The following is a 15,824-nucleotide window of genomic DNA, read 5'->3' on the forward strand; positions in this document are numbered from 1 at the left end:
TGCAGGCGCTAATTTAAAATGAAAGGTACATATCATGCTCATATTTCAAATTAGTTCTTGTTGACTGAGGTTGATTGAAATGGTAGGATTTAATCTGGCAATAATTTTGGTGATTGTCTTAGAATTTGTTGCGGTATTTAGTATTTTTCATAGGAGTGTACAGATGATGCAGTATTTGGAGAGATAGTCTTAGGTGTGTACATAGTAACCTTCTCTTTGTCAACTGTTCAGAAGTCTCCAAGTATAAAAGGAATTCTGTGGTAATTACACACATAACCATTTTCAAAGAAAATGCATTAGCATGCTAAAGTATTTTTTATTATGTTATGGTATGAGATGAAATGATGATGTTTGCTTTTAAATATAAAGCTAGAAATGATGGGTTTATACATTCAGTGCCAAATCAAAATGATAATTCAGTATGTTAGCTCAGCACTATGATTTTAATAGGTGATTTTGTTTGCAGGTGCTGCACCACCAGTAATGAAGGTCAAGTCTGGCCCAGAAGGTGAAAAGATTGTTGTTGTTCAGACTCAGGTAAATATTTGTATTTTTTGTGATGACAGCTTTCATGATATTTGTTTGTGATATTATTCTTACTTTTAAATTTTGAGCAGGATTTTGTTGCACATATGCACTTTTCTGTTATTTTATGGTATTAGTAAGAGGAGAATTAACATGTACATCTCTTTTAGCTACTGTTGTAAATGGTAGAATCTGGACTTTCAAAATGTGGTATGGACATTTGAATATCATATATGCAAGTATTAATGTTCATTGTATTTAAGATTTTTGGTATACTGTGACTAGTTAAATGTCAAAACTAAAGGAATGCTGTTTGAGAGGCTGAGTGGTGCTAGATTTTGTATAGCTTTTTTATGGGATAAAGACATAAAGTCTGATTTCAAAGTTGGGGGTATATGTAGCCTGTGGAAAGCAAGGGCTCACTCACAATGTTGGCTATTATTAAGCTTAGGATTGATAAAATGAGATTTCTGTGACTGAAAATGTTAAAACGTTTGAACATTTTATCTGTTTTGTGAAAATCAATCATTCACTTTTACGTCTTAAGGAGTTTGACTTAACTGAATACCTACAGATTTATTTTGAATTTTATACCAATTCCATACCACAGTGAAGAAAATGACAAAACCCTCCAAAAGTACATCACTTGTTCACACTCTTCAACATATTTTTGGTAAAACTCACCACAACTTTAAATTTTTGAAATTAAGATCACCGACAGAACAGCGACCCACTAATTAATGTCTACTGCTACCATTGCTGCTTGTAGATACAGTTTAACTCAATTGGTATAGTACACCTTGAAAAAAGCTTTGTACCATGTTTTAAATTTTAATTCCTTTTCTTGGCACAAAAACATAGGGATAAATCAATTTATTTTATTTCTTGTAGCAAGACAGTAGTCATTAGCTAGATACATACAACTGTCTCCTATCTTTAGTCATTTCCCTTTTGACACATATTGATTAACATTAATTCTTTTGGCTGAAAAAGTTATACATTTCACAAAGATGAGTCTTGTTACTTTTCTGGACTGCAGGTTGCTTGGCATAGGGATTCTGAATTCTGGATTCTGAATGCAACACCAGCAAGTATGACTTGTTAGACATAGAAGTGTTAATAGGATTAGTATAAGTTAGTATATAAGTTCATAAACAGCGTGTGACCATGCAGTGTTCCCTTGGAAGGAGTGATACTCAGTGCTGGTGATGACCTGGAAGATATTATTTTTGAGACTGAATTCTAGAGGTGTGTCACACTTATCTCACAAATATGAGGCTAATGTAGGAAGGATAGATGAAGTATCTGTAGGGCAGTAGAAAAGATGTGAAGTTTGGACTTTGCAGTATTCCATTGTCTTAGGGCAATACTTTGGACAGTTTTTGTAGATTCTGTTAGAGGATATTTGGAAGGAATCACCAGTTTAACAAGTTATAATGTAAAACTTGAGTCAAATTTGTATAAAAATGATGAACAAGGGAAGTAGCTATTTGAAAGGTTCCAGATTGAGTTTATGTTATCAATTCATGGAAAGTCCAGTATTAAGATGAGTTGAAATGGTGAGCCAAAGAGATGGTTGGTCAGATAATTAAGAGATTTTAGAATGTTTTTAAATAAGACACACTCAGCTCACTTAGGCATATATAACATTCATGACTGGAGGAGGTATAATGTTGAAATTATTTGAAGATTGCTATTTCCTAGTTTGTAGGGCAATGCAGATAATTCTATTTCTGTGATGATGGTATTGAATATATGGGTTTGGTTTGTGTAACTGAAAATTTGTGTAATTGAAACTTATATAATTATACCATTGTATAATATATTTATTTAAGCTTGAAGATCATTTTATTTGACATTCTAAGATTGATAACATCCAGTTTTTGAGCATCGTACCATTTTTCTAATCCCTCTAAGTGGTCTGGATTTAAATGATGATTGTGTATGTGTTGTTTTATTTTAATGAAGATCAATAAAGATGTGCTTTAAAATGCAAAAAAAAATAAGGCGGTGTTGTTTGTCAAAATGGAACTGTTTTTTTTGGGCATACGTTTGGCCTCAAATCCTGTTGTTCATCCTAACCTGTCAGATTATTTCACCTTTATAAAAACAGACTTGTATTATACATCTCAGGAAGTACATCTGTTTGCAGTTTCAACATGTGTACCTATGACACCATAAGTCTCAGCATAGCCCAATATTAAATGCTTCCTGAAAAGTATACAGACCAAGACCCAGTAAACAGACCAAACCTATTCCACGGCTCACCACTGATAGGATCACTCTTCTATAAGATTACTAAGACTCAGAAACATTTTTCTCTGTGCCTAAAAACACTTAAGACCTCCGTCAGACTATCCTCCATAATCTTTATAGTCCTTCTTAAGAGTAACATTGAACACAACCCAGGCCCAACAACTCCCTTTCCTCAACATCAGAACTACTGTCTTCCTACATTGGTCTGTGCCTTCCTCAATGCACATAGCATCAGAAACAAGCTAGACCACATAAGTGATTTTATTTCCCACCACAACCCAGCCGTTCTAATGGTCACAGTATCTTGGGTCAAAAAAGATTCCCCTCAACTTCCAATATTTTTTAACCTCCTACAATTATATCAGTGATGCCAGACCAGGCAAACAACCAAGTAGTGCCTATCTAAGTTAGTACAGAAATAAACTAAACCCAAAAGGCATTGCCCAAGGAAACTCCTCCTCAGACTCCAGTCTTAACTGGATTCTTCTAAAATTTCCAGCACACAAAAAGGCAAACCACTACTGACTGCTACAACCTATCTACCACCCACTGCTTCCCTAATAAAATTCAAATCACTCATCGCTATCACCCTTAATAACTGTCCTAAAAACAATAATCATTCTAGGTGACTTCAATCTTAATTATCTTGGCCATCTTTCATCTGACATGGGTACTTTCCTAGTAGACCTAGGTCTCCTTTAACTCATAAAAGAACTGACAAGACCAACCTCAGGTCCTCCAAACACTCCACACTTGACCTGATTATTACAAACATGCCAAATTGCATCTCCGTCATAAACATTCTGTCACCATCACTAAGTAGTCATTGTCCAATCGCCTTTACAATAGTCAACCATCCTATAACATGACCACCAATATTAAAAGCCTTCAGAAACCAGAGTATCACACTTATAGACAAACTCGGAACCTTTCTCAAAGTTCACAACTGGAACCATATACTCTCCTTACATGACCATAATGCACCAGCTGTAAGTTTGATCAACTTTTTACTCCATCTGCAAGACAAATTCATCCCACTTATCCACAGGCTTTATAAACCCACCAAAACTGAATGGCTATTTACTGAAGTCAAACATCCGTTAACTCTAAGGGGAAAAAATGGAAATAGACCACCAAGATTGACAACTGTACCTCCTTTATATTCTTGTATATCCTAGCCAAGAAGTCATCAGAAGGCACAAAAGAAATCTTCAAACAAAGAAACAAATTACCCTTTTACATCTCCCCCAAACACGTTTGGAAAGAGGTTAACCTCCTTACAGGAAGAAAACCTCCTCATGATACCATGTCGACAAGTCCCATTCAATGTGGTATAACAAAACTTTCTCCAGAAGAATATGAAGAATTTACCAATCTCCTATCAATAAACTCCACACCTCCCACAGATCATGCATTGCCCAACCCACCACCGTTCACCCCTCTCTTCCACTTCAAATGCCTACGTCCTAATAAGTTGCTTTTCTACTTGAAAATATTTCCACGGACATCCCTTCTGCATTTGAAAAATATAAACCCCTGGTTCACAGGTTCATAGGTGTGTACTAGGCTAATGACCCTGGAGTCTTTACAAGCCTAGCCCATAGGATTATCTTGGCATCATGCCACCCAACATTAGTTCCCAGTGCCTGTATCGAGTAGAGCCACTGGAGTGATCCCCGGGGTGAATTTTCTATTTCCCATCCACTCATCAAGATTTCTCTTGAAGAAGGCCAGTGAGGGACTCTGCTTGACATGTATGGGAAGTCTATTCCATAGCATGGGCAGTCTCTGGGTTATGAACCTGTCCCTCCAGCATGTTCTGTTGATTGTGGTAATGAGGGTGAGGTTAATGGAGCGTGTGGTGGGGAGGGATTGGGATTTCTTTAGATGAAGCATTTCTAACAGAGCTGGGTCAGACATGGCTTTGTAAGTCAAGCAGAGATTGCCTCTAAGTAGGTGATATGAGACAGAGAATAGTTGGAGTTTTTTGAGTCTGTCCATATAGGACAACTGTTTAAGGCCTAGGATCATCTTTGTGAGGTACTTTTGTGGCGTCTCCAGTTGTTGCAGGTGTCTAGTGAGGTGCATGCCAAATGGAGCACTGTAATCGATGATTGGCCTAATGAGAGAAGAGGAGAGGGAGACAATGACCGCTTTCTTCCTGGATGCAAAACCCTTAGTAATGAGATGTGCCACATAGAAGGACTTTCTGACCACAGTGGCAATGTGGTGGTCAAAAGAGAGGTTGTTGTCAACCTGTGTTCCCAGATCTCTTATAATGCCTTCTGTGTTCAGTGGACTACCATCGATGTGGTAATTCATGGGAACCGAGTTTTTCCCAAAGGGATGACAATATATTCATATATCACTTTGGAGAGCATCTGTGTCTTCCTTTCATCCACATATATAATCTATGTCTCACAGAAGACATCATACCACAGATTTGAAAAACTGCTATAATTAAACCCCTCCCAAAGCAAACCAACCCAAAAGATACCTCTCACATCCATCCTATACCTATCCTGTCAATTCTGGGCAAATTTATTGAAAAGATAGTCTAACACCTAACTCTCCCTCTATATCTAGCAGTGTCACCTGCTCTCCCCCAAATAACATGGATTCTGGACTGGAAGAAGTATTATGACAACACTTTGGTCCCTAACAGATGACATCCTGCTAAATTCTGATAGTGGCCTCCTTACAGGTGCCCTATTTATAGACCTGACAAAGGCATTTGACTTCATTGACCACTGTCTTCTCCAAAAGAAAGTAACTGAAATTGGCATCAGGCCAAATGCATTCTCTCATTTAAAAAGTTCCTGACTGACAGACACATCATAGTCAAAATAGGATCCTCCCAATCAGAATCTGTACCTATTACTAGAGGTGCATCACAAGAATCCATTCTTGCCCCATTCCTCTTCTTCATATTCATTAATAATCTTCCTTGTTACCTCCCCCATCTCTGTCTTATTCGCTATGCTGATGACATGGTCATTTACTGATCAGGTCATTCTAACATCAACATTAAATGCCAACTCCATTTGGACTTACATGAGCTCCATCAGTGGCTTATAAACCATAAACTACTTCTCAACTCCACCAAGACCAAAACTATGCTTTTTGGAACTCCACAGGAAATTTACCAAGCACCTGATTCTTTAACTATCTTTGACTCACACACACATCCATTCCAAAAAGACAGCCTGCACCTTCCAATACCTAGGAGTATGGCTTAATAAGGCACTAAACTTCCATTTCCACATAGACAAAGTGAGAGCCAGAATAAATTCCCTTTTCTTCTGGGCCAAAAATATCTCTTTTCTCTCCCAACCAGCCAGAGCAGCCACTGGCAAAGTAATTCTCCTTTCTCAAGTTGAATACGAACTCCTAATTTTTGCTTCTGGATCCAAGAAAAACATTGCCACTTACCAGACTATCTCTAGGTGCATCTGCCGATTCATTATAAACTCAGTTCTCTGTGAGCATCACTGTATCACCCTAGAAAAAGTCAAGTGGTTATTCATAAAACAAAGAACTAATCTACTTTCAGGATTTCTCCAACTCCACACATCTACTCCCCTTACAAGCTAGTCTTCAGGAAAAAAAACCCTCATGCAACATGAGTTCCTACTCATAAGCCGCACAAACTCTCATTACCCCTAGAACCAAACTCCACAGCACTGCACATGCTTTGTCCTCCCAGCAACCTTCATGGAAAATTTGACCCACTTTAGAAACTAATGTATACATTGTACATTATTCTCTGATTGATTGTACAGTGCACTGTGCTTGTTCACTAGCATACCTCTCAACCTCTTAGAAATCTGGACAAAACCACAAATAATGTGGGGACAAAGGCCCAAAAATAAGGACACTTTTTATATATTACTCTTACAAACTTAGAAAGTTGATAGAATAACAGGTTTTGCATTAGCATACATTTTCTGAAGGATATGAAGTCTGAAAATCAAATGCCTCTCATTATTTTCTGACATCAATCCACAAAGATTTCCCAGTGATTTGCCAGAAAACTACAGTTTTATGAGAAACGGACCAAAAATATGAGTAAAAAATCTGGACATTCTGTGAAAATATGGACAGTTAAGAGCTATGTTCACTTGAATGCATATACAACGTTATTTCAATGTAATTAGTCTGAATTACTGTGTTATTGCTTACATTTATGTATTTTTGTTTGTGAAATGTTTTGTATTTCACCCGGGCTAAACCTGAAATTGGTCAATATTAATCAATGCAGTACACTGTTAAACAAAAACAGTATGTGTGTGCATGGATCTATGTCAGATGATCAAGTTGTCAGAAACTTGAAATTCATACGGACGCCATATCATCGAGTTTCCAAAAACATGAACATCAAAAACAAAATCTACTTTTTTTACATTTATGCAGGGGTGGCAGAGCCCCCCTGTACCCCACACCCCTTGCAAATTATGTATACCAACTCCGAGACTGCACTAAGTGAAGAAAAGAGTAAATTACCACAAACTTCATCCAAAAGCTTTGAGTTTTCAAAAACTCAATCATATGGTCTCGACCATATGAATTTCAAGTTTCTGAAAACTCGATCAACTTATAGGGATCCATATAATACACTGCTGTTAAGATTGCTTCAGTATGATTTTTCCTCTGGGTCTTGAATTTCATGACAGGGAAACTTGATTTGCTATCATTTGAATTTACTGTTTATGAAATTTGAGTTTATTCTCCTAAAATACTCTTTTTGGTAGTAATAATCTCACTGTGAAGATTTTCAGAACAAAAAGCCTTTAGAGCATTAACTTTTTCAAAAGTGGAAGGGTACTCACTATGTATTGTCAGTAGTCTTTTTTTCCAAACCACGAATGCAAAAGTGAAAGATGGTCTGGTTATATTGTGATGGCTCAGATATTACATGGAAAGAACCAAAGGCTTAAGAAAAAAATGAAAATCTCTTTGTTTGAAAAAGAGTAAACAATATCCAAGTTTGAGCAGTAAATGGAGTCAGACTAGGTTACCCATTTTATAACTATTTTTAAGACAGATAAAAGAAAATGTAATCATTCACTATTAAAGTATGATCTGATGATGTCAATTTTCATTCATTCCTCAACTCTTGGCTTTGGATACAGTCCTCGGATCTAACACGGACTCCTCTACTAGCTCATGAATCACTGAAAGCTCTCAAGCTCCTCCCTTTCCCATAATGCCCTAGTCCCTAAGATACCGCAAATCATGTTTGCCACCTTAGAGTACAGACTTGGTCACTATTTCTGCTGTCAAGTCAGTAGCGTCTTTTTGGGTACTGTGAGTCTTTTTTCTTAATTGTTTAATTTTGCTAACATCTCTTATTGTGCTTTCTCCCTGTTTCCCACTTAATAACTTTTCAAGTACTTGTGTACTCTGTCCTTTACCATTGTTCGTAATTTCTTTTTTCCATACTTTACATACACCTTAAATACTATTGCTGATATTTTATACTTTGTATTTCCCTTTATTCTTTTGTATTCTTTAAAAAAATAAATAAATATAAAGCTTTATTTCTAAATCTTTCCTCCTTCGTGACAATAACTGAGAAACCCTTGGGTTTCAAGAAATGTATGGCCTGTGGCCACAAAATTCAAGTATACAGTGTGCATTATCAATGCATTTATTGTCTAGACCCTTCACATCTTGATGCCAGTTGTGTTATATGAAAAGGTTTTAACCGTACAGCCCTTATAGATAGATGGAATAACTTGATCCTCAGTGGCTTGCTGCCCTCTAAATTGTCTACTTCAACAGCATCTTCTGGGGCTCATACCTCTAAGAGTACATAGAAAAAGGATTCTAGGAAGTGTTCCCAAAATCAACCACTTCATTTTCTCTGGGATCAGAACCTCCTAAGAAACTGGCTAAGACTTTGGAGCCATCACTTTCTTTCTGTTGGAAGCATTCAGCATTCGAGGTAGTGGAGACAGCATTCTCTATGCCTAGAGCTCGAACTTCTCCACCTTGTTTGGCTCCGACCACTCTAGCCTATTTATCTCTGCATCTTGAGCCTCAGTCATCCTTACCATAGTGACAGCCAGCCAAATTTCGTCTTCTGGATACCCAAAAGGGTATAATGATTTCATCTGACACTCCTTTGGATCATCCCACCAAAGAGGTTCCCAGGAAGAAAAAGTGTAAAAAGAGACACTAGAGACACTTGGACTCTCCTCAGGAGTCCGTCACAGAAGATACTGACTTTGATGAGTTAGTATTCCTTGAGGCTTTTGGTGTTGGCCCGTCTACCTCCTGGGTGACTCCACCTGCTGATGAGCTCATTGGTTTGGTCTTTTGGTGGGTGTGGAAGGAACCCGATACTATTGAACTAATCCTCAACAGACCAGATAGGATCCTGCACCACCTAAGGACAGAACTTTCTGGAGCAAGGGAGTACTGGTTGATGCCATGGTAGTAGCAGCAGTTAGCAAGAGGGAACTAGCAGAACAAAGTTCCACTGTCCACTCCCCTAACTGGGAGTCTAGAGCGATGGACAGATTTGGGAAGCACGTTTATGCTTCAGCGACCTTTGCCCTCTGTTCATTGAACTATCTTGCACACCTCACAAGACTCCAGAGGGATATGATAAAGGAACTTACCAAATCCCTCTCTGAGACTATATCCTCTGAGGCAGAGGGCACTGTTGCCTCACAGTTGACTACCCTTCAGTCCATTTCCAATTCGTCCATGAGGCTTATCTCTCTTGCAGCAGAAGGTACCTCATGTGCAGTGGGTTCAGGTATTTCCATTAGAAGGCATGCCTGGCTGCACTTTTGTGACTTCACAGAACCCTTCAAAGAGTCCTTTGTCAATGCTTCCTTTGACAGAAGTTTCTTATTTGGCCCCTATGTGAAATGTGTGAGCAGGAAGGTAAAACCCTGTCTGCGGTGGGCATGCCTTTTTTGACTCCACAACAAACTTCTTCTAGAAATCAGTGAGATGGTCAAAAAAGTTGGTTCAATAAATCCCAGAGTCCCTTCCAAGATCCATGTGGAGGCAGTGCCCCCAAGGGCAGAGGGGGGAACTCTAATGCAAGACACTGCTCTTGCGGCAGGGGAGGTTTGCAAAATCAAGCATCTAGAGATGTTTTCTCTGACAGATCCTACCAGTTTTCCCAAAAGGAAGCCTGACTGTCCATCTCTTGAGGCAGAGACACTTATCCCTGCACCAGAGAGCTTGGCTGGAAATTATAAATGATTCATGGGTGCAAAGGATAATATCCAAAGGTTGTATCATGCCATTGTCCCATCCACCCCCGCTGGTTTCAAAGAAAATTCCAGATGTTCCACTCAGTCAGAGGGAATAATTCACCAAATTGTGAATTATTACAATTGTATTATTAACATTGTAATAATTCACAATTTGGTATTACAATGCATTATAATTCATATTACAGAAACATGGCTTATGTGTATGTGGTCATGTTTTGCTCTGAACTAGCAGTTGTTAGATTTCTAAAAAGTGGAATTAATTTAATTTAGTATATAGATTAACTTATGTTTTTAATATTGTGCATTTTCAATTGTCAGAGGTTAATGTTTTGAACATCTTAGTAATTATTTCAACACTGAATCTAGTAGGATACCTAAATGTTATTTGCGCATCATTATTTTTGGAAAGAATTCTTCAGCGTATTTTAAAATGAATGTTTCACTGTTTAAGAAAGAAGCAATGTATTACAATGCTTGGTAAAACAATTTTAACAGGATTTTTAGGGTTATTAGTGATTGTTCAACAATTATCTAATTAATTTAAGCTAATTGTTTAATGCAATGCCTGGTTCAAACAATATAAAAGCATTGACTGGTTGTTGGATTAGTACACTTGAAAAAGCCCGTTACGAACGGGCGAAAGCGCTTGTGTTATATATTTTTGCTGTTGTGGATTAAAAGAAGATTTATTTTATTTTATTTGACTGATGCCTGCTATTTCAGCTTTTTTTGGACTGCTTGAAATCTACTTAACTACATTTATGGTCTCATTGAAAGGATAAATTGCCAGCGGAAGAAGGGGTTTTGGTTGTACGCATTCTTCTTAAAAAGATCTGAAGTATGTTAGGGACTAGGGCACTATGGTAATGGGAGGAGCTCGAGAGGGCATTATGAGAAAGAGAGGAGCTAGAGAGCTTTCACTGATTCACGAGCTAGTAGAATGGGAAGAGTCAGATCTGAGGACTGGATCTGATCATTATGGTGACTACCTAGCTTCTTTTTTGCTAGGACTGTTGCCACTTCTGCAGCATATTTGTCATGTTCAGTTTAGGGCATGGTCATGTAGCTGTGTCCACACATTTATCAAACAGCAAAAGCTAAATGTCCAGTCATGAAACAGGAAAGGTTTTGGTAAAACAGCACTGCAAAGTATTATATATTTGTAGTATACTACTCTGGATTGGCTTTCAGATTGCTTGTGATTCTACTGCAGTGTAACAAATAAATACTGCAGTAGTCCTCTTTGAAGAAGATAATACAAATGTCTTGGATAGCATAACAGCAAATCTTCACAAAAAGGGGGTGGTAGGGACTCTTTTATCAGTCTGCATATTTGCCCACATGCCTCCATTTGGATTTGAATTTGAGCTGCTTGTTTTTTTAACAATCTGTTGCCTGCCATTTGTACATGTAGTATATATACTACCTACGGTCTCCCCTGAAAAGAAGTTTCTAGCCTAGCGGGCATAACCTAATCAACAAAGAATAAATAAATAAAAATAAAATAAAATAAAAATAATTATAGTATGAGTATATTGTTACATTTATTAATCATTGTAGTGTTTACCATCTATTAGATGTTTCTAGCTAGAAGAGCTGAAGATGATGCAGAGTAGCAGTGCTTTTATGTACAGCATACACTATTTGATCTTAGAGGAGCAGCAGTATGTGACTTTTGTCATCCTTGCACAGAGGGATATTTGACTTCTTGAAGAACTGTCCAGATATTGACTGTTTCCAAAAAGAAACTGATAGGGAGTTAATACTGCTGCAATATACTGCTTTCAGATATACCATATGCAGTTATGCTGAGTACTTTATGGTGCTGTGCTTTCTTTCATTATGTGGGATTTTTTCTGTAATACCTCTTTTACCACTAGGATGGTCATGTCCTTGTCAACACATGAAGGTGGTATGACCAAGTCTACTGATGACACATTAAAATTCCATCTTGCATTTTCTCAAAATTCCCTTCTGAAGACAAGAAGAGGAGCAACCACAGAAAGCTAAACAAAAAATAAGGGATTATCTTGATAATATGCACGAATTTAGAAAAATTGCTGTTAAGCAGCTGTTTTTTGATAATAACTCTACAGCACAAAAACTTTTAGCACAACGACTCAGACAACAGAAAGTAGAAAGGGCTGTCACCAAGCGTAGAGAGCCTTATAACAAGGAAGATAACAAGACATCCTGTAGAAGTATTAGAAATATTTCTGAAATTCTGTGAAAGACTGTATAAAGCAGAGAAATATGGAAATCAAGAAAAGATACAAATGGAAATGTTTATGGAAGAATTAAATATGCCAAGGTTAAAGGCAGATGAATCTTGATAACTAAAAGTTAGGATAGGAGGAGATGAGATAAAAATGGTGATCTAAAACCAATCTACAGGAAAATCCCCAGGAATGGATGGTATTCCTGTGGAAGTTTGGAAGCTATGAGGGAAAAAACTGATAAAGATCTGGAAGGTTTTGTTTAACAGTATTTTAAGAAGAGAAGAAACACCAATATCCTGGAAGAAAGTGGTGGTAGCTGTAATACCTAAACAGGGTAAAGATCCATTAGATCCAGCTTCATACAGAATGGCAAAAGTGATGCCAAAATTGATAGATATGGATCAATGTGGTTTTGTGGAGGGGAGGCAAACATTTGACAGCACTAACAAAACATTGATGATCCAGAGGGAAGCAAAATGTAAGAAAATGCCACTGCTGGTGAGGCTTGATGCAGAGAAAGAATTTGACAGAGTAAGCTGGGACTTTATGAGGGTGGACACGGTGGTGCAACGGTTAGCGTTGTCTCCTCACATCAAGAGGTTCTCTGGTTCGATCCTCGGCTGGGGTGCCTTCTGTGCGGAGTCTGCATGTCCTCCCTGTGGTTGCGTGGGTTTCCTCTGGGTGCTCCGGTTTCCTCCCACATCCCAAAGACATGTTGTAGCTGGACTGGACACTCTAAATTGGCCCTAGGTGTGTGTCTGTGTGTTGTGCCTTCTGTGGAAGGTTGGGTGCCAGGCTGGCAACTCGACACAGTAAAACTCCACTGCCAATCATGAGCGGACAGGTGATCTGCTGTGGCGACCCCTAACCGGGAAAAACTGAAAGAAGAAGAAGCTGGGACTTTATGAGCAGGGCAATGGAAGCATTTGCATTCCCTGATAAAATTATAAATTTGATTAGGAGGATATATGAGGGATCAGAGGAAAAATTAAAGAGGGTGGGTTCCTCTCTGATAATTTCTGCTTGAGCAGAGGAGCCAGGCAGGGGTGTCCTCTTTTCCTTTTGTTAGTTGCATTACATTTAGAACCACTGGCAAAAAAATATAAGGGACTCAGAACTTTAAGGATATAATTGGTACAGTAGTAAAGAAAAACTGGCCCTATTTGTGGATGATATTATTTTATACCTGATAAAACCAAAAAAGAACATTACAGTCTTGTGGAACATTTTGAGACAGTTTCATATCTTTTTCACAAAATTAATGAAGCTAAAACAAAGACGTTAGTAGTAAATTATGTACCACACATAAATTGGTTCAGCAATATTCTCATTTATGGGGACATGATAAAATTAATTTTTTAGGAGTATGGATTAAAAATCATTTCAGTGTGGCAGCTAAGGATATGTGAGAAGAGACTAAACAAAAGGTAATACAAAAACTGAGAAATTGGAAGCTCTGTTATATGGATATGGGTATGAAGATAAAAGCAGTTAAAATGTTTTTAGTCCTTTTAGTCGTAGACATAAGTCAGGCATATTTTTATCAACCAGAGAAGTTGTGGATAGCAATTAATAAAAATCTGAAGGATTTTTTTTTTTGGGAGGGGAAGATGGCAAGAGTCAAGCTGGATAAGCTGATTCTTCTAATAGAACAAGGCAGATTGGAATTACCTGATTTGTAGGGGTATTTCGGAGCTACACAGCTAAGGCCCCTATACATAGCACAAACAGAAACCTATAATTCAAAGTGGATAGAGATGATGATGAAAGAGGGGCAAGCTCAAGAAACAAAGAGAGAGATTGGGATTTTGGATGCATACCTTTGAGGAGAAGAACAATAATCATACAGAATATTACATTCATAAAGTAGCGGAAAGTATTCTAAGAGACTAAGCCAACACAGGACTGGAGAAAAGAGAAAGGAGATTCTGCCAATAGGGATGACTGCAATTAGTGATACAGACAATAGGCAAAATAGGGCTGGGATTTATTGGAGAAAACTGGCAAAGGAACCAAGGTATTGGGAGCAAGAAACTAGAGAAGGAAAGGTAAAAGAATGGGAAGATGCCAAGAATTTATTTGGACTGGAGGTTAGATATTGTTTTCCCTATCAAGGATTGATATCACTGTATAGGCAAAGGGAAATAATAAGGGGGGGTCCTAAATGAAAGACCAGCACTGGTAGAGTTTTTAGTAGAATCTATAACTGAACCTGCTGTTAGAAAAGGAATAATTAGTAGAACATATAAAACATTACATAACTATAAGAATCAATCAGAGGACGTTAGAAAGGATTGGGAAGAGAGATTGGATAAGCAATTCACAAAGAAACAATTAGGGGATATATGTTTGTATCCCAAATATGCAACAAAATCTAGAAAATTTAGGATTTTTGTTTGGAAATGTTTACATAGATATTTTATACCCCAAGTATACTCCAGAGAATATTTCCTAAAGTAGACAGCAAATGTTGGAGGTGTGATGGGGAAGAAAGAGGTAATTGGGAACATATTTTCTGGAAGTGTAATGAGTTGGCAGACTTTAAAGATTCCATGCAGACTACTGTATCAGAGATACTGGGTGAGCAAATTGGTGTAACTAGGGAAATTATTTTTCTGAGCTCTGATACAGAATTGGAATTGCATAGATACAGTAAGGCCTTGCTGAGTCTAATTATGGTGGCTGCCAAAAAGCAATTTCTAGGAAATGGAAATAAAAGTCTAAACCAACTGTAGTAGAAGTAGTGAGTATAGTAACAGAGATAAAACAACTGGAACTGGGATCTTTAGAAAAGGGTAGGAGCAAATATTACATAGGAAAAATGGGAATTGTGTGAATAGTGCATACAAGGGAGGAATGAGGTTTAAAAGAAGGCAGGCTTTGAATGAGCTATGTAATGCTTGACTAACAATGATTGGGTAGATTATAAGTAATGTGTAATGTTTGCATTACGTCTGTATGGTTTGTGATGTAAAATGCTTGCAACTCAGCTCATGTCAGTATGGTTTCTTTTCAGTTATATAAACATAGGATTGCCTATTAAGTGATAATTTAATAAAGATGTTTCTGCTTAAAAAAATAATTCCCTTCTGAGGTGGCCTTCATCCTCATTTATACCTCTGCCATCCATTATAGACTGCTCATAAAGTAGCACTCCATTGTAGTCCCTAAACTTAATGTAATATGACCATTTTGCTTGCAATTAACCCTTCTGCATCTTGCTTTGAGAATTCCACTGAAAGGGACTTGATGCTTTATTTTTTTGGCTCAGTTGTTTCAGTCATTACCATTTAACAAATTTACAGTGATTAATAAATAGTGTGAAGAAGCTGACTAGTTTTAAAGGATTGCGCTTATACAATGGTATTTGAAGTTAATGTTAAGTTATGCTGATAACATCTATACAGAGCTTTGCACTCCCCTGTGACTGGGATTCAGACAGCGGTTCTGTGAGTGGTAAGCCTTAATATGGGTAGCCAACCACTTGGTCAATAGAGTCATTGTGGTGGGCTATCTCTGCAGCTGTCCTATATTTTAATGAGAAATTCCTAGGAGTAACTAAAGCCAACTAGCCATGTGCTGCCCC

The 15,824-nt window shown here is 37.7% G+C and overlaps 1 protein-coding gene across 1 annotated transcript in view; it reads left to right on the top strand.

Annotated features, from left to right (window-relative positions):
- LOC122796931 overlaps positions 1 to 15,824 on the top strand; it is a 906,278-nt gene that overhangs the window by 626,911 nt on the left and 263,543 nt on the right. The window contains exon 4 of the mRNA XM_044065700.1: positions 467 to 537. Coding sequence (XP_043921635.1) covers positions 467 to 537 — 71 coding nt within the window. The remainder of the gene's footprint in view (positions 1 to 466; positions 538 to 15,824) is intronic.

The sequence above is a fragment of the Protopterus annectens genome, chromosome 3.part0, assembly GCF_019279795.1.
Source record: "Protopterus annectens isolate FY-2018-M chromosome 3.part0, PAN1.0, whole genome shotgun sequence".
In the NCBI taxonomy this organism is placed as follows: domain Eukaryota; kingdom Metazoa; phylum Chordata; order Ceratodontiformes; family Protopteridae; genus Protopterus; species Protopterus annectens.